At 40.4% G+C, this 17,857-nt stretch overlaps 4 protein-coding genes across 4 annotated transcripts in view; 1 reads left to right on the top strand and 3 right to left on the bottom strand.

Annotated features, from left to right (window-relative positions):
• Positions 1-7,020: 7,020 nt before the first annotated feature.
• Positions 7,021-8,086, bottom strand: LOC102521804 (histone H3.1). Its single transcript, XM_014557168.2, has one exon. The coding sequence runs from the start codon at positions 7,853-7,855 to the stop codon at positions 7,445-7,447; it is 411 nt and encodes a 136-aa protein (XP_014412654.1). The 5' UTR covers positions 7,856-8,086; the 3' UTR covers positions 7,021-7,444.
• A 2,550-nt stretch (positions 8,087-10,636) lies between these two features.
• LOC102522810 (histone H4) overlaps positions 10,637-17,857 on the bottom strand; it is a 14,582-nt gene continuing 7,361 nt past the window's right edge. The window contains 2 exon segments of the mRNA XM_014557165.2: positions 10,637-11,515; positions 11,517-11,676. Coding sequence (XP_014412651.2) covers positions 11,330-11,515; positions 11,517-11,642 — 312 coding nt within the window. The 5' untranslated portion in view covers positions 11,643-11,676 and the 3' untranslated portion in view covers positions 10,637-11,329.
• Positions 15,287-17,194, bottom strand: LOC106729279 (histone H2A type 1-B). Its single transcript, XM_032463411.1, has one exon. The coding sequence runs from the start codon at positions 16,858-16,860 to the stop codon at positions 16,468-16,470; it is 393 nt and encodes a 130-aa protein (XP_032319302.1). The 5' UTR covers positions 16,861-17,194; the 3' UTR covers positions 15,287-16,467.
• On the top strand, positions 17,187-17,706 carry LOC102522043 (histone H2B type 1-C/E/F/G/I). Its single transcript, XM_032463425.1, has one exon. The coding sequence runs from the start codon at positions 17,191-17,193 to the stop codon at positions 17,569-17,571; it is 381 nt and encodes a 126-aa protein (XP_032319316.1). The 5' UTR covers positions 17,187-17,190; the 3' UTR covers positions 17,572-17,706.

The raw sequence follows: 17,857 nt of genomic DNA, 5'->3' as shown, positions 1-17,857 counted from the left end.
TTGGATCTAGAGCTTTCCAATTCTCTCACGGCAGGCATATTATGTGTCTAGAAAAATGGGCTACTTGTCATCCTCAATAGCATTGCTATCAATAGCAATTGGTCACAAACATTATATAGGCCCCTTTCCTTTTCAGCCCAGAGCCTAATACTATCTAGACCTAAAGATACAATTAAAATTCAGATTCTAAAAAGTTTACTATTTGGGTCATCATTGTAGTTATAATATCAGCTGTAGAACAATTGTTGGAACTTTTCCCCTAAGTTACATACACTCAGTTTAAGGTGGGTGACGAGTTCTTTCTACAGCAGGTGTCCCCATTTCTTTATGCAACTGTTACTGGTTTCCATGGCTATTTAAGTTCTAAATAAGTGAGAAGACACTGGGACTTTAGGACATTTCCTTAATTGTTTATAGGTAATTAGACATTTCCTTAATTGTTTATAGATAATCTCTGCCCTTTCTGGAGGGCACTAGTTGAGACTTGACTTCCCCACATGTTTATAGAATGATGGAGCTGTGCTACATTTAGGAATTCTTATTGCTTGAGACCAAGGTATATGCTCTGTCACATGGACAAGGTTCTTGATGCCTGAATCACCCCCATTGGACGGCAATCTGGAAAAGTTTCACCTATTATTCCGTAGCCCACCAAAAAAGTTGTTTTTATTACTTTTGAGTCCTTACTCTGTATATATCCTAAAACAGTGGGTTTTCTGCTAGACTAAGACTTGAACCATTTTTATTTTATAGATGTAAAAAATAACTAAGTAAAACTAAAGTTAGATAAGTGATGTATGTCTCATGACTTCATGTACTTTCAATTTTGGTATTAACTCTTCACTCACCATAGTATAGTAAATGTCTGTTAAAAATATAAGTAGTGCTCACCGAGTCAATCCACTCCAAAATTTAGTAAATGTCAAAGGTCTAAAGGGGAAAGTGACTATGTTGAAGAAATGCTAAAAAGGCCAAATTAAAAATAAGGACTATATTGCAAATAGAGCATTGTGTTAGAATCTAGTGTGTTCAGAAGGGTAATGAGAAATCACATTTATTTTAATTTCCTGTCAGATGGTCTCCCCTGAGGACCTTCTCCCACTTGAAACTCCCCTCTAAGCACAACTATATCCTATTAATTTTATTTCATAAAAAGGATACTACTATTCTCAAACTTCCAATTTCCTTTTTACATATCCCTCTATGTATTAGTAATATCTGGTTCACCCAGAAGTTGGCTAATTTCTATTAAACTTCAAAAATACTCCAATCCTTATTTCCTGCAGCAAGCTTATTCTCAGATATCTCTCACACTCCTTTTCCTGGTCTGCGTAGTTCTTCAGAAGAAATTCTTTATCATAGTACAGCCCAATATAACCTATTACAATGATGGAAATGTTCTGTATTTATTTGTACTGTCAAATAGACAACCACTATCCTTGACTGTGGTTGTTGAGCATTTACTTAAAGGTAGTTAAAGTGACTGAAGAAATTGATTTTTAATTTTATTTAATTCTAATTAATTTTAATGTTAATTAGCACATATAGCTAATGGCTACTGTAGGAAAATGCAGCTCTAAAACAACTCTTCTCAGACTTGAATGAGCATACCACCCAATTGGAGATCTTGTTAAAAATGCACTATGAGATCAGTTGACTTGGAGTTGAGCCTAAAATTCTGTATGTTTATCACACTCCCAGGTAATGCTAATGTTACTGAGATATGGCTGCTCCATCCATCACTACTAGGCTGAAATTAGGATGCTGGGCTGACACATGACCCCTCACTCTGAGTTTACTTTTCCTTCTGCTAGACTTTGAATTCTTTAAAAGAACATGTATGATTATCTTTGTAAACCTGGTGTTTGTACACAAGTTTTGGCCTGTAGTAGATCCTAAATTTTTGAATGAATGAATCAATCAATGATTCTTGTTTGCTGCCCTTCTCAGAAAGGAGAGCAGGGGAGATTACTGTTTTGGTCCACAGGTAACTACACCTGAACTAAATCTCAAATAGTCTATGACTCAGGGAAATTAATAATCTTCTGACTGCCTAAGCAGAGAAAGGATTTTTTTTTTAATCACCTTTGTAATACATAGAAGGCACTCAATGTGAATTTGTGCAAGGTGAGTAAATGTTGGTGTTTATCTGTTAAACATATCAACCTATCGTCTGTGTGTTGAACTTCACTTCAGGCACCCTTCTTACTTGGACACCATTGCAGTCTATTGGTGTTATTTTTGTTAATTCTGTTAATTTGCAAATTCTTATTCATCATGGTGTATCTTCAGTGCTTTACTGACATAGCTCAGGGGTAGGTGGCAAGAACACAAGACCCCAGAATCAGAAGGTCTCAGTTCGATCCCCAACAATACTGCTTATTGGAACAGGATTAGGTCTTCAAGCCTGGGATTCTTCATCTTCACCACACAAATGCTGCTTTATAAATTTGGAAGAAAGAATATAAGTTCAATTAATGTTGGCTCCCCTTCCTAGAGCCTCCTCTGTATCAGGAATGCTGATAACGACGTATATGTATATGCTGTACAAATAGAAATGTTCATGATCAGCCAAATTTGACGATAAATATCGCTAGTTTTAAGAATTAATACTCACATTTTAAAAAGTATCTTCATATTTAAAATTAATTCTATTCTACTTTTTCTACCTTTTGTAGACAAGTGTGGCGTTACTGCTTCTTTTTATAAACGATAAAAGTGGTTAGGAGACTTGTGCAATATTAATTGTTTTAGAAAACCCACAGACGCAGGACTACAGATCACAAAACCAGCAACTCTGGACCCCAACCAGGAAACGGGAAAGAGCCAGATACTGAATTGATTTCATTTCCCTGCCCCCTTCCCTCGCTAGTAAATAGTAGACGCCCAGGAAGGTAGAGAAGAGGCGGGGCAGAGGTCTTGTTCCCGCCCCTGTCGTTTCAGTTTCCTAAAAGGTCCGCAAAATTGATATATAAGGGGCTGTAGCCGGCACTTAGAGGCGTCAGAGCTACTTTGTTTCAACCATGTCTGGCAGAGGTAAGGGTGGAAAGGGCCTGGGAAAAGGAGGTGCCAAGCGCCACCGCAAAGTTCTGCGTGACAACATCCAGGGCATCACTAAGCCCGCGATCCGGCGTCTTGCTCGTCGTGGTGGTGTCAAGCGTATCTCTGGTCTCATCTACGAGGAGACCCGCGGGGTGCTGAAGGTGTTCCTGGAGAATGTGATCCGCGACGCCGTCACCTACACCGAGCACGCCAAGCGCAAGACGGTCACGGCCATGGACGTAGTCTATGCTCTCAAACGCCAGGGCCGCACCCTCTACGGCTTCGGTGGCTAAGCTTGACCTTGCAAGTTTTTTTTTTTTTTTTTTTTCCCCTTTTTTCCTTGTAATAAAGTTAAGGCCCTTTTCAGGGCCATCTACTTTTTCTATGAAAGAGCTCACACTTTTCATTGAGTCCTCTGGGTTTTGGTGGTACACTCGTGAAACTGAGGAGCACAAATGTTGCTGAGATATTGGATCTTAAATCCCTAATGTTTACAATGCTGTAAGTGATACTAATTGTTGCTGATGTGACATTTGACACTTTAAGAACCAACATGTCCTTCTTGGTTCCAAAAGTGAAGCTATAAAGGGCATTTTGGAGATGAGGAAACCTGAGTGTGGACTGGGTAGCAGATCATTTTATGACATTTTTGTAAGATTTGATGTTGATACTCTTACTCTTAGGGATTAGATTCTAATAAATAGAGGTTAATTCTCGTAATGTCTGTAATTCTCAAATAGTTTAGCTATATATACATATAGACATAGAAATGTTAGGGTCAGTTATTCAATCTAGGTAGTGGTTATTAGAATGATTGACCAACTAATCTTTTGTTCCTTTGAATTTTTTTATAATAAATAGGGGGAAATTAGGGGACAAAATGTGTTGGAAACTCGTTTGTGTCATTGAGAAAGGTCGTCTGAACAAGAATTTAAAGGTCTGTGCCTGCAGAGAGCGGATGGGAGCAGCATGACACTCAGCTCCATGACATTTGTCATAAGCATGTGTATTTCTCCCTTTGCACTGACTTGATCAGAAGTTGGCCAGGGAAGAAGGACTTGTAAGGGGGCACTTCGGGCCATGTTGGCACAGGGTAGGAGGGACACCAGTGTGAAGATACAAGAGACAGGGAGTAGTTAAGTGCCATGGAGACTGGAAAGGAGATGTGAAGGGTCAGGGCCAACAGGTGCCTGAGTGAGGATGGCCCCTCGCCTGTAAATTGAGACACTGGGAATTAGCCTTATGCTAATAGATTCCAAATCCCCGAATTAAAGTAATTGCTTGTGAAACAGAAATATATCAATACATTGATTGACAAGAAACCACACCAGCCTTTGGATTTGGAATCTATGAGCAGCTGCTCTCAAACTGTTATTGGGCATGCTTACTCATCTATTTGAGTCTCAGTGGCCTTTTTCGTAAAGTAGGATAAACATTATTAATAACTGAGTTATAAACAAAATGACTGGCATCTTGTTCGTGAGCAATAAACTATTGCCCTGGACCCCTTAAAAACAAAATATTTATAATACAGACAGGACTAACTAAAGAATGTGGAAGGACTTCAAAACATTTCTAATATAACACTAGTATGTACAATGTGCTTTCATGTACACAATTTAAACAATGAAGAATTGGAGTGGAAAACAATGTGAATTGTCAGAGGCTAATACTCTGTTCTTATATTGAGGACAGCAGTGGTGGGGATGACTGTCTTTTCCTGGGGTTGATGCATAAAATTCAAGCAAAACTGCCATATACTCTAATGACAGGCAAAAGGATTTTATGTAAGAGCCAGAAATAAAAATGTTATCATTCCTGAATTTTTATATTATAAAAAATGTCTGCTGAGCTAGTTTCATGGGAACATTAAGATATAAATTATGTCCTTAAATAGAATGTTCAAAATAAGACATGATGTTTTTTCACTTAATGATATACCAAGCACACTGTCCTAAAAAGCATAGATTAGTTCAGCCAAGTACCCCACCAGAAGATTTGAGATTATGAATATCAAATTTCAAAACTCAGTTTACTTTTGTGTTGGTGGCAGCAACATCTAAAAAATCATGCACCAACATAAATGAAACAAACCTCAGCTCAATGGCCATGTCACCACTAGACTAGTCAGAAGAAAGAAAAAACAAACTTTATGCAAAAACAAAACAAACCAAAAAATTTAAAAACATTTGTTAAACAAGCCATGAAATCCCATGCAATACACAGAAGCAACCACTGAAGAATTGTCACACCTTTTTTACCTTGTAAATAACAAGGTAAAATAATTACTCACAAGAAGTTGTCACAGTAGTACCTAGAGTCCCTTGTATCCAGTTTCCCCTAATCATGACATCCTATATAACTGTATTATAATAGCAAAGTCAAGTAACTGACATTGGCAAAATATTGTTAACTAGCCTATAGGCTTTGTTTAGCTCTCGTCAGTTTTTACATGCACTCGTTTGTGTGTGTGTGTGTGTGTGTGTGTGTGTGTGTGTGGGTGTGTGTATAGCCCTATGCAGTTTCATCCCATGTATACAGATGGATGTAACTACCACCTCAAATGTGACACAAAACTATTCCATCATCACCAAGGAACACCTTGTGTTATCCCTTTATAGTCACATTCACCCACCTATTACTTGTCCTAGGACAATGACTAATCTGTTATCCTGCCCCAGTTTTATCCTGTTGAGAATGTTATATACACGGAATAATACAGTACATGACCTTTTGAGATTGGCTTTTTTCACTAAGCATTATGCCCTTGAGATCCATCTAGGTTGTTACATGTATCAATAATTCCCCTTGTGATTGCTGAGTAGGATTCCATTGTATGGATGTAGGAGACTATATTTAACTATCCAACAGTTGAAAGATATTAAGTAATATCTAATTTATAAGTAAAACTGTTATGACTTTTCATGTACAAGGTTTTCGTTTTGTTTCTCCCCAACCCTCCACACCCACTATTGTATTGCTTTTTGTATTTCCTGCATTCCACCTGAAAATTACATTTTTTGAGATGGCAGGAGTGCTGATATGGATGGGGCATCTAATAACCCTTTCAGGAGTCACATGGATCATATTGCATTCCTATTATCACTTGCAAGTTGGCTTCAAGTTTCAAAAACATTGCACTGAGCTATTTGAATTGTTTGCAAAATCTGACTTCCGGTTCCTGTAGCTGAGGATTTGCCCCAGTAAGAGTCTGAAATATTTGTTGAATAAACTGTCCACGTCTAAGTTCTACAGTTCCTGCCATGGGAATTGGGTTTTTACTTTTATACAGGGCATCCACTTAGTTCCTCCAAAGCTATGAGAAAACCCTAGGCTAATGCTGGGAGTTCCCATTGCTAATCTCTGTAAAACATGACTGAATCCACAAATCCTGCTCTGCTCTAAGGTTTGTTTTAAGATTCTGCATTTATGGGAGGAAAGTTGGGAGCTGTTATATCTCATTGGTTCTTTCGGGATTAATAATAGATTATTGCAAAGTTTGAGTTTTGCCTAGTGACTTCGTTTCTCATGCAGAGTGCAGACACATTCTGCAGTTTTGTTATTTGCTGCAACAAGCTCTAAATTCCTGAACATACTTACTACTCCAGGCCCCCATTTGGTGCACTGGCATCACTGTAGGATTGTGGGCACTGCGGCCCACTCTGCTGGTGGTGCTGCTAGAAGTTTAATTCTGGAAATCCCGTGGAGCCCATGTTTTGGGTACCAGATCTCTATTTTCAGAATAGGAAGGTTGACTACCTTTACCAGAGGATGTACTGTTCAGTAAAAACAATACAACAAAAAACGGATTACCACCAACCTGCTCCCACGTAGTGCTCAGCATGGCTCCTTGAACATCAGCGTTGTGTGCATGCCCCATAAAGCATTGTATACCACTAGGATGCTTTCCGGGTTAGTCCAGGATCCATCCTTATTCTCATTGTCATTTCTGGAACTCCTGTGTTGGGGGTGGGGATGTAGGATTTGATTTTGCCTAGTCTAATTCAATTGACACAAGACTAACAGGGAAAAAAGCCAATTTTATTTGTATGCACGGAAGTCTCAGAAATGAGACCCCAAAAGTAACCAAAGCAGGCTTTTTTATGATCATTCTTAGACCAAACATGTATTATCTAATATGTGTATGTATGTGTGTGTGTATTTATTTATTTATTTATTTATTTATTTTTTGTCAGGGGCTCTTAAATGGAGGACTGACGGTGGAAGGATGATCATTCTTACCTGCTGTTGGTACATGGATTCTTTGGAAAAGAGGGAGTCCTGCCCTGCTCCACCACTGTCTTGAGGGAATTCAATTTCCTTGCAGTACAGCTCCTCAAGATGAAACTATAGGTGGCTCTGAAAAGAGCCTTTGGATAGAACGCTGACACTCGGTAACAATTTATGCCCTCTCCCCGCGGATGCGGCGGGCAAGCTGGATGTCCTTGGGCATGATGGTGACACGCTTGGCGTGGATGGCGCACAGGTTGGTGTCCTCGAAGAGCCCCACCAGGTAGGCCTCGCACGCCTCCTGCAGCGCCATCACGGCCGAGCTCTGGAAGCGCAGGTCGGTCTTGAAGTCCTGCGCGATCTCGCGCACCAGCCGCTGGAACGGCAGCTTGCGGATCAGCAGCTCCGTGGACTTCTGGTAGCGGCGGATCTCGCGCAGGGCCACCGTGCCGGGCCGGTAGCGGTGCGGCTTCTTCACGCCGCCCGTGGCCGGCGCGCTCTTGCGGGCCGCCTTGGTGGCCAGCTGCTTGCGCGGCGCCTTGCCGCCGGTGGACTTGCGGGCTGTTTGCTTGGTGCGAGCCATACCTTCTCTGCAAAATAAGTGAACTACACCAAAAACCTTGCTCCTGTATTTATACAAGAACAGATTCACTCTGATTGGATTGTGGGCAATTTCTGTCAGTCATGGGCTGCGAAATTCCGGAAGTCTTCCGAGAGATTTAGGATTGGTTTAACCCTTCGGCACAGGGTTGGGATTGGTTACTTCCAAGTAGCATCCCAGCCCCTTAAAAAAAAAAAAAAAAAAAAAAAAAATTTTCGAGTTGTTTTATTGATAATGGTTCACGCAAGTATAGCCCACAAACACATTAATCATTTAACATCCTTGAACTTCCCCTGTTTGGATATACAAAGTATTGTTTGTCAGAGAAATCTCTTTACACTTTAAACATTCGCTATTTTCTGCTTAGTTAACGCGTTTTCATCCGGATTTTAGTCTTTGTGCTCATCCCCTATTTAAAAATCCATCGTCTAAGCATCTCATGAATCCTATTTCACTACATTAAATATCCAGTTCACTGTGTCTTTTAGCATATACTGTTAAAATGTAAAAAATTGTGCATTTCATTCAGAATACATGCAACAAGATTCCAATATCCTGGTATCCCTGGCTCTTTAATGTCAGGTTTGACTCAAACTGGTAATTTGGTTGTTGTTTGGTTTTGATGCATTTAAAATTACAGCCTGGCAAGAGCCATAATCGAAAGCTTTGAAATGAGGAACCCTGAAAAAGATGGCGGCGATCGGGAGTGTTTACAAGCAAGCCAGCACCTCTCTCCATCTTGCCGAGACCCAAGGTGTCTTAAACAAAGCAGAACAAAGCGGACAGAAATACTCTAAGGACTGGACTCTGGTTGATAACTGGATTTCGTTCCTTGGTTTTCCTATCCAAACGCGAAAATTTCCACTTACTTAAAGAAATATATATATATATTTTTTTACCAACTTTGGGGGGGCGGGGGGGGATGAATTTATAGTAACGTGACAATGTTGTAAATCAACCTGTTGAAATCCCCGTTTTTTTTTTTTTTATCCAATTAGAAAAGCAGAGTTAGAAACCTAATATACATATTCGTTATCTACTGGTCAGTTTTGGCCCAATCAAAGTTTAGCATTGTGAATCTTCATATAGCTATACCTGCTATAAATATTCGAGATTTTTACCTTTGTTTTCTTTCATTTAGTTTCCCGGTTTTTCTGGGTTTCTCATTGTTTACTATGCCAGAGACTGGTTAAGTCTGCCCCTACCCGTCAAAGGGCTTCACAAATATTAACTCATGAGAAATTGTCCTTTTTTTATTTTACAAAAGACACAAAGGCTCAGAATGTCGGTTACAGAGTATTTATTGGAGTAGGTCTGGAGTATTTAGTGGAACCCCAGAATTTAATCTCAACTATTAATAGGCTAGACTGGTTCAAAGATGAGTTTTCAAATTTACATTAAAAAGAAAAAAAAAATTCACTTTGCCTTGAGGTTATTAGTGATATAATCAATTCTACATCATGCTGAAGCAGGGTCTGAAGCCTTAATTTTGACTCATTTTTCTTTTGTATTTCTTTTCTGTATTCGTTGCCTTCATTTGGTGTGCCTCAGAAAAAAGAAAACAAAACAGGAATACAAGAAGATGTAGAAGTGTAGGGAGTATAGATATGGATGGAAATGTATAGTTTTCCTGTGTCAATATTTTGATACTTTAATACAATATTTTGTACTGCTGAAAGCAAAATGACTTCGATAAATTGCTTTTAGGACTTGTCATGGCTTATAGACTTCCCATCTGGGAGGCCAGCAAGGCATTATCAGTATATGTGCAAGTTCAGAATTGGGTGTATGATTGGAAGTTCACATGGCTTTGAAACTTACCTGTTATTTTAGATGACATGGATTGATTAAGATGCCAAATGTGTTGGCAGTCTCACTTCAGGCAACACACATTATCTCACAGATTCTGTGTATCTGGGCATAGTTTATCTGGGTGCTTTGTAAGGATGGTATTGAGGTGTTATCCAGGACTGAAGCCTCTTCAATGGAGAAATATCTTATCCAAACACATTCTTTGTGTTTGTAGGACTTAGTGTCTTATTTTCTTGTTGGCTGTCCACTGGAAGCCCTTATAAGCTGTTAGTAGGTGGCCTCCCTCAATTCCTAAAGAGCCCTCTGAGTTTCTTGTCATCTGTGCCTGCCAACAGGGATACTTGGTCCATCAAAATCATCATGCAAGATTCAAAGAAGACAGATTTTACAGTTCTACATAACTCAGTCATACACATAAAATTATTACATCCTGTCACTTATGGTCACCTGGTTTTATGGTTAGAAGCAAGTCATAGGTCACATCCACACTCGGGCTGGATCACACAAGGGTGAACCTCAAGAGGAGGCCACCTTAAGAGACAGTCACAGAACTCAGCAGGATCAAAAGTTAACTCAGGATTGCTTCTTCCTCCCCCTGCCCCCACCCCACCCCCACCCCACTCTACCCAACTCCACACCACCCTACCCCACCCTACTCCGCCCCCGCCCCCGGAGTACTGGGATTATCCCAAATGGCCTGAGGGCAGTAATCCCTGATAAAAGGTAAGGAAAGGGCCCTCAATACCTTGAAGGCCTTTTAAATAGGCCGCTTCCAGTAACTTTCTCTTAAAGTCAAGACACAGAGTTGGTTACTATCGTTTTGGGGAGTTTCTCCTTTTTTCCTTTGCAAATGCTGACAGATGAGAAAACCTTTGGGGTGGCTGATTTCCAGCACAGGTGTCTGTGTTCCTTGGGTTCTGGTATAACTGAGAAAAGAAGCCAGAGTGCTTGTGAGATGAATTGCAGTTGTTGCTTTATTAGAAACTATCAGGAATGGATGTGACAACAGAAAAATCCCAGTTATTTTTTTTTTGTGTGTGGATGAGAAAATATTGGACAATTGATTTAGATAATTAAAATACAAGTGCTTTACCGGAGAGAATACCTGTTCCACGTGCCACCAAGGCTTACATGTATTTCCCCTATCTACTGTTCAGTTTGTTTTCATTGTACCTTTTCCTTTGAGTTTCCCTAGCAGAATATTTGAGAAATTTTTGAGACTTGAGCAGGCTAACAAAGCACTACCTACGTTTCCCATACACATTCAAGTTTCGTTTATAGATGAACAGTAACTCCTGGATTTAAATCTGTACCGAGTTTTAAGAGGAAAGTTCATCAGGTTGCTTCAATTTTACGAAGCAAAGGAATCCTAGGAACCGAAAGTAGATCCTACTGATAATGCAGTCAGAAACTAGAAACTTGTTAGAAAAACCACTGAGGAGCAGGAAGCCTGTAACATTGGAATAAAGTTGAACACTCAGATTGCCCAGAAAACCCGATGTTAACTCCAGTTCCATAAAAAAAAAAAAAAAAAAAAGGTTGAAAACATCAACCTAGTGCCACAAGTTCTCTCAAGTGAATGGATAGGTGGCCCTAAAAAGGGCCTTGACTATTTCTACAAACACAGGGTCTGCGAGATCAGACTTAGCCACCGAAGCCGTAGAGGGTGCGTCCTTGGCGCTTGAGAGCGTAGACCACGTCCATGGCCGTGACCGTCTTGCGCTTGGCGTGCTCGGTGTAGGTGACCGCGTCCCGGATCACGTTCTCCAAGAACACCTTCAGCACCTCGCGGGTCTCCTCGTAGATGAGGCCGGAGATGCGTTTGACACCAACCCCGCCGAGCCAGACGACGGATCGCGGGCTTAGTAATACCCTGGATGTTGTCCCGTAGCACCTTTCTGTGGCGCTTGGCACCTCCTTTTCCCAGGCCTTTTCCACCCTTCCCACGTCCAGGCATCACTACCAGTAGACACAAACTATCTACAAACGTGCTTGAGGGAAAATTTAAAAAAAAAAAAAATGAAATTCTTATTTAGAAACCTGCAGCGGACCTGTTTGAAAACTCAACGAGGCTAGTTGGGTAGGCGGGAGTGGCTTGATGGCAGCCGAATTTATCTCCGCCCATAAATGCCGGGGAGCCTGTGGGGGCGGAGCCCTGAGAAGAAAAAGACTGCTTAGCCTGCTCATTCCCTGAATTCACTATTCACTACAAAATTCCCTGCTGAAGAACATTGAAACATTTCTTTGTTTATCAAGGAACTGAAATAATTATCCCTATCAAGCCAACAACTGTTTTTCAAGTTTGAGTTTTTAGGATATTTACACGTCATTGGCAAGTCATTGACCGAAACTGTAAATTGCCTGGTATTTTAAACGCATTATCTGATATATAGCAAACTCTGGCTTCTCTCCTCCCCAGAAACACTTTAAATGAAGGTGAAAAAGTTAGTGATCTCTATGTGTGTAAAATTTTTATTAAGAAGACAGTGCTAAATTTAGTTGATTACATTTAAATTTATATAACCTCTCCGATTTTTCCAGCAGTCACGCATCACCATCTCCACACCCCAAACACAATTCCCCCTGAGATTGCATTGTCTGATGAAGGAGTCAGTAATACATTTTGAGCATTTGGGATGTGGCTGATGCTGCTGAGGAACTGAATTTTAAATTTTAATTAATTTAAATTTAAAAGCTGATACTTCATTCAGTTATTGGGAGATTTTAGGTATGTTTGAACAACCCGAGGATGTGAACTTAATTTTCAGCAGTAAATTGTATGGAATTTAAGTGCCAATCAAGTCATCTCCAATAAAAATTAGTATCATATTGAATAAAATATACACCCAACTTGTAAGATTTAGATTGATAAAAGAATGTAAAATATTGTGATAATAATGTCCTTATATTGATTACATGTTGAAATGAAATTATCTTGGATGTTTTGGGTTAAATGCAATATATCATTTAAGCAATGGCATGTTTTTACTTTTTAAATGGTGACTGCTGAAAAATTTTTCATTAAATATGTGGCTTGCATTATTTTCTTTGGACAGCACTGCTCTAGATCCTTCCTTTCTTGATCTCTGTCTAATCTTGCTATCATGGACTTTGGAATACTGGGGACATTCAATGTATTTCTAAGAAACCCAATTACAGAGACTGGTCCCAACTAGAGTATAAAGCACTGTAAAAACAAACAAACAAACAAATACATACATACATACATACATACATACATACATACATACATACATACATACATACAAACCAAGTTAGGGTACTAAGAGAGGCTTGTCAAATAAACCATTACTTATCAGAGCAAGAAAAGATGAATACTAGAAAAGTTGTTGACCTTAGAATTATTAAAAGGCAGAATATCAGGAGACTACCTGAAAAATCTCTAATTTTTTTTTCCAAAAGTGTGTTTCTTGAGAAACAACATTCAAAACTGATTATTAAAGCAGTGAAGAACATATATACAAAACAGAAATAGACTCATATAATACAAACTTGTGGTTGCCAAGGGGGCGGGGGCTGGGAAGGGAGAGAATGGGACTTCAAAATTTGTAGATACTGACAGGCATATGTAGAATAGATAAAGAAGATTATACTATATAGCTTAGGGAATGTATACAAGATCTTGTGGTAGCTCAGAGCGAAAAAAAAAAGTGAGTGAATACACGTGTGTTCATGTATAACTGAAAAATTGTGCTTTACATTGGAACTTGACAAAACATTGTAAAATGACTATAATGCAATAAAAAAAAGTTTAAAATAAATAAATAAATAAAGCATTGAGTGTCCATGAGGGCTTAAGCTTCGGTAAGTTATAATATGTATTCAGTGGTTATAAAAAAAAAAGAAGTCATTTAGTCGAAGTAAAAAGCGTTTTCTGCAATAGAAGGAAGGTCAGTAAATAATTTACTATTCCTGTAAAGTAGGTCAAGATGGAGAGACAATGAGATTAAAAACATCAGGTCAACTACTTTGAAGTCTAGAAAGAGTAAAAAAAACGTTAAAGTGTCTATTATTTGTTTCAGAAATAAAATAAGAATATCAAGGAGTTACAACATGAAGTTTCATAGAAATTTATTTTGAAATTTCATATATATATATATATATATATATATATATATATATATATATATATATACATGTATTCCTTCCAGCTTAACTAGCATCTTCAACAAAGAATCACATATGTCCACAGTGTGATAAAAATTATGTGAGACATGGAAGAAAAAGAGGGCCTCTGATGTCCAATATACAAAGTTATACACCACACAAGTTTTCTATGAAAATGTACTTTGATCATATAACTACTCACTATTGATTATAGATACCAAACTTAGTGAATTTACTTAACCTGCAGAGTCTTATTTGGTAGGAATGCAAATAATATCTGTCCAGTGGAACATATAACTCCAAAGATTTATGAATTCTTGGACAATAAATTTATTTTAACCTAAGTTAAATCTTATCCTAACATTTCTCTTGTTAAATTTTCTATAAATACCCTAATTTCTTAAATGTTCTTTGAACCTATCACAGCATTTTATCTATTGGTTCACTTATTGAAAACTTAAGCTCTTACACACGTTCATTTTGTATTTGCTGAATCATGGCTTTATCTTTTTGAAAAAAAATGTAAATGAGATGTCATATGACTGTGAGTTGATAGGAAATAGAGGGTTTAGTTAGGAGAGTTGTGGGGGTCATTTCACTTTCTGTAGACCTGGGAAATTGAACACTTTTTACTCAGTGTCATAGTAAATTATCACTGGTAAGCAAAGTACAGAAAAGTGGAGATTGCAGACAGGAAAGCAGATACTTCATTAGGCATGGGCTAATGAGACGACACCTATAAACCATAGCAAACACACCTTCATGCCATTCTCATAAAATAAAACTGTAGTTTTAAAGACAACATTGGAAGTGAGAAGTGAAGCGATTTCCACAAATTAAATAGCAAAATATTATATGCCATTACACACCACAATTATGATTCCAAACAAGATTCTATGTTAGACAATCTAGTATGTATTTCCACTACCGGTGTTTAAGTACCGCCCCCCCCCCCCCCCAATTTACATTCATTCAAGAGAGAGAACATAAAGGAATATATTACAACTGTTCTCATTGACAAAGTAGGTGGCTCTGAAAAGACCCTTTTCCAGTTCGGTGTAAGCAATAGCGTTAGGTTACGCCCTCTCCCAGCGGATGCGGTATGCGAGCTGGATATCCCTAGGTATTCGTGATGACGCGCTTGGCGTGGAAGGCACACAGGTTGGTGTCCTCGAAGAGCCCCACCAGGTAGGCCTCGCACGCCTCCTGCAGCGCCATCACGGCCGAGCTCTGGAAGCGCAGGTCGGTCTTGAAGTCCTGCGCGATCTCGCGCACCAGCCGCTGGAACGGCAGCTTGCGGATCAGCAGCTCCGTGGACTTCTGGTAGCGACGGATCTCGCGCAGGGTTATCGTGCCGGGCCGGTAACGCTGCTACTTCTTCACGCTGCCCGTGCACTTGCGGGCTGCCGGCTTATGTTACAGTAAAGTATTACAGAAACCTGGATCCCGGCGAGAGACCAAGCGGCACTCGGATGGTTAGAAAACTCAGGTTTATTACGCCGGCAGACCCATAGGAGTTAACACTCCAACCTCTGGACCCCGTTTATAAGGTTTAAGAAAATTTTAGTTTTCGAGAAGATTCGCGCCATATGCTAATAAGGTGTTATAAATGGACCAATGAGGAGTGAGCTTTGGGAACATATAGAATTTTAGGGCTAAGTATGACTTTCCTAGAAGCAAGCGGTTTACAGAAGCACAGAAGTCAGATAATGCCGCCGGGCTGGGGAACCAGATGGCGCTGGAGTAAAGTAGTGGCCCTGCCTGTGGGTCCTGCTGGTCTTTTAATGGGGCTTCCCACCTCACTTACTGCAAGCCATTATAACAGAAAAGGAAACTGGCTGGAGAGCATACCGTGCTGGTGCTGTTTCTGACCTTATTTATAAGAGCAGGTCAGTCTGGTTCCTAGTGTCCCCGCTGTGATTTGTTGTCAGGTTTCCTTCTGGAGAAGTACAATTGGATTTCCACTAGCATTTGAATACAAGTCGAAATTTTATTCATAGTCCACTTTGAGCCCGTAACAGCAAGGTTTCATGTAGTATTGATTTTAGTGTACTTCATTTATTACATTTTTTCTGAAGAGAAATAACCAATGGATAAAATGTCTCACAATTAATGGTCGCATCCTCCAAATTTAAAAAGCCCGCCCTAACATGTCATTGGTCAGCTATTCCTTTGTTCTCTGATTTATTCATATTTTACTTTTTGAGAGCAAGTTTATTTGTATATACACATATATACTGCACATATATTCCAACCTTAAGAGGCATCATGGTCTTGTCATTTACATGTCACCTAGAGCCCACAAGCCCTAATTTATGCCCTGACACAGAATTCGTCTAACAACGATCCTTTCTGCTCAAACCTATTTCATCATTCACTAAAAGGGAATGACATTTAGCTTCATAAATTCTTAAGATATTACGGTGCATAGTGACCAACAATTAAACTGACCCTATCTGTGGTAAACATGGGAGCGGATCTCCATCTTCAAACTCAAAACATCAGACTAGCATGAACAAAATGAAAAGACAAGCACACATTAAGCATTGAGACATGTCTCCTGGACTTACGAAGTGTTTCAGCGCTTTCCAGAAAAAGTGGGTGGCTCTGAAAAGAGCCTTTGAGTTCCGGAAGCAGAAGTTAAGAACTATGTTTCACTTGCCCTTGGCCTTGTGGTGGCTCTCAGTCTTCTTGGGCAGCAGCACCGCCTGAATGTTGGGCAGGACGCCGCCCTGAGCGATAGTCACGCGACCGAGTAGCTTGTTGAGCTCCTCATCGTTGCGGATGGCTAGCTGCAGGTGGCGCGGGATGATGCGGGTCTTCTTGTTGTCGCGGGCCGCGTTGCCCGCCAGCTCCAGGATCTCGGCCGTCAGGTACTCCAGCACCGCCGCCAGGTACACCGGCGCTCCAGCACCAACACGCTCGGAGTAGTTGCCTTTGCGGAGCAGGCGGTGCACTCGGCCCACGGGGAACTGGAGCCCGGCCCGCGAAGAGCGGGTCTTGGCCTTGGCGCGAGCTTTGCCGCCCTGTTTACCACGTCCAGACATACTAAATCTCAGCAGTGACAAAATAACCACAGGAATGGCAGAAAAGAAATGTACTAAGAGGAGCAACAAGATGACAGTTATAGTGCTGAATGGAATACTCAAATGCGAGATTGGATTGGTTAAAAATCATCTCTGACTATGAACCAATAGGAAAGGAGACGTGACGCAATTAAATTTGCATAATATCGTCACTTATATTATCAAATCAGAGCTGGATATTTTTCAATACCTTATTTGCATAGGCCGGCTATAAAAGACCACAATTTCTTTGTGTAAGCAGTCATTTCGAGACCTGTTTTTTTCGTTGGGCGGTTTTTGTGCTTTGCTGAAATGCCTGAGCCAGCCAAGTCGGCTCCAGCCCCGAAGAAGGGCTCTAAGAAGGCGGTGACTAAGGCGCAGAAAAAGGATGGCAAGAAGCGCAAGCGCAGTCGCAAGGAAAGCTACTCGGTGTATGTGTATAAGGTGCTGAAGCAGGTCCACCCGGACACTGGCATCTCGTCCAAGGCCATGGGCATCATGAACTCGTTCGTCAACGACATCTTCGAGCGCATCGCGGGCGAGGCATCGCGCCTGGCGCATTACAACAAGCGCTCGACCATCACGTCCCGGGAGATCCAGACGGCCGTGCGCCTGCTGCTGCCTGGGGAGCTGGCTAAGCACGCCGTGTCTGAGGGCACCAAGGCCGTCACCAAGTACACCAGCTCCAAGTAAATGTGCTCGTAGGCACTGTCAAACCAAAGGCTCTTTTCAGAGCCACTCACGCATTCACATAAAGAGCTCTAATCCTGAGTACTGCTGTAATATGTAGGGTAGAATGAGGCTCTGTTCTTAGTCATTCGCTCTACTGAAATAGGAATTTTAGTAAACAAGATAAGTGGTCCTAACAAGTCAGGTTAGTGCTGAATTTTTCTAAGTTTTATATTTTCATTTTCTCACTTTCTCAAGTTAGTAGTTGGCAATGCAGCCTTATTACCTGGTTGTCCTTACCTGCGGAATT

This window comes from Camelus ferus, chromosome 20 (genome assembly GCF_009834535.1).
Source record: "Camelus ferus isolate YT-003-E chromosome 20, BCGSAC_Cfer_1.0, whole genome shotgun sequence".
NCBI classification, from domain to species: domain Eukaryota; kingdom Metazoa; phylum Chordata; class Mammalia; order Artiodactyla; family Camelidae; genus Camelus; species Camelus ferus.
Note: the sequence above shows the minus strand (reverse complement) of the source record. Positions and strands in the feature narration are given on the sequence as shown.

Bases quoted from the DNA above. Each gene is read 5' to 3' on its own strand.
- LOC106729279 (XM_032463411.1), bottom strand. From the start codon at position 16,860: ATGTCTGGACGTGGTAAACAGGGCGGCAAAGCTCGCGCCAAGGCCAAG.
- LOC102521804 (XM_014557168.2), bottom strand. From the start codon at position 7,855: ATGGCTCGCACCAAGCAAACAGCCCGCAAGTCCACCGGCGGCAAGGCG.
- LOC102522043 (XM_032463425.1), top strand. From the start codon at position 17,191: ATGCCTGAGCCAGCCAAGTCGGCTCCAGCCCCGAAGAAGGGCTCTAAG.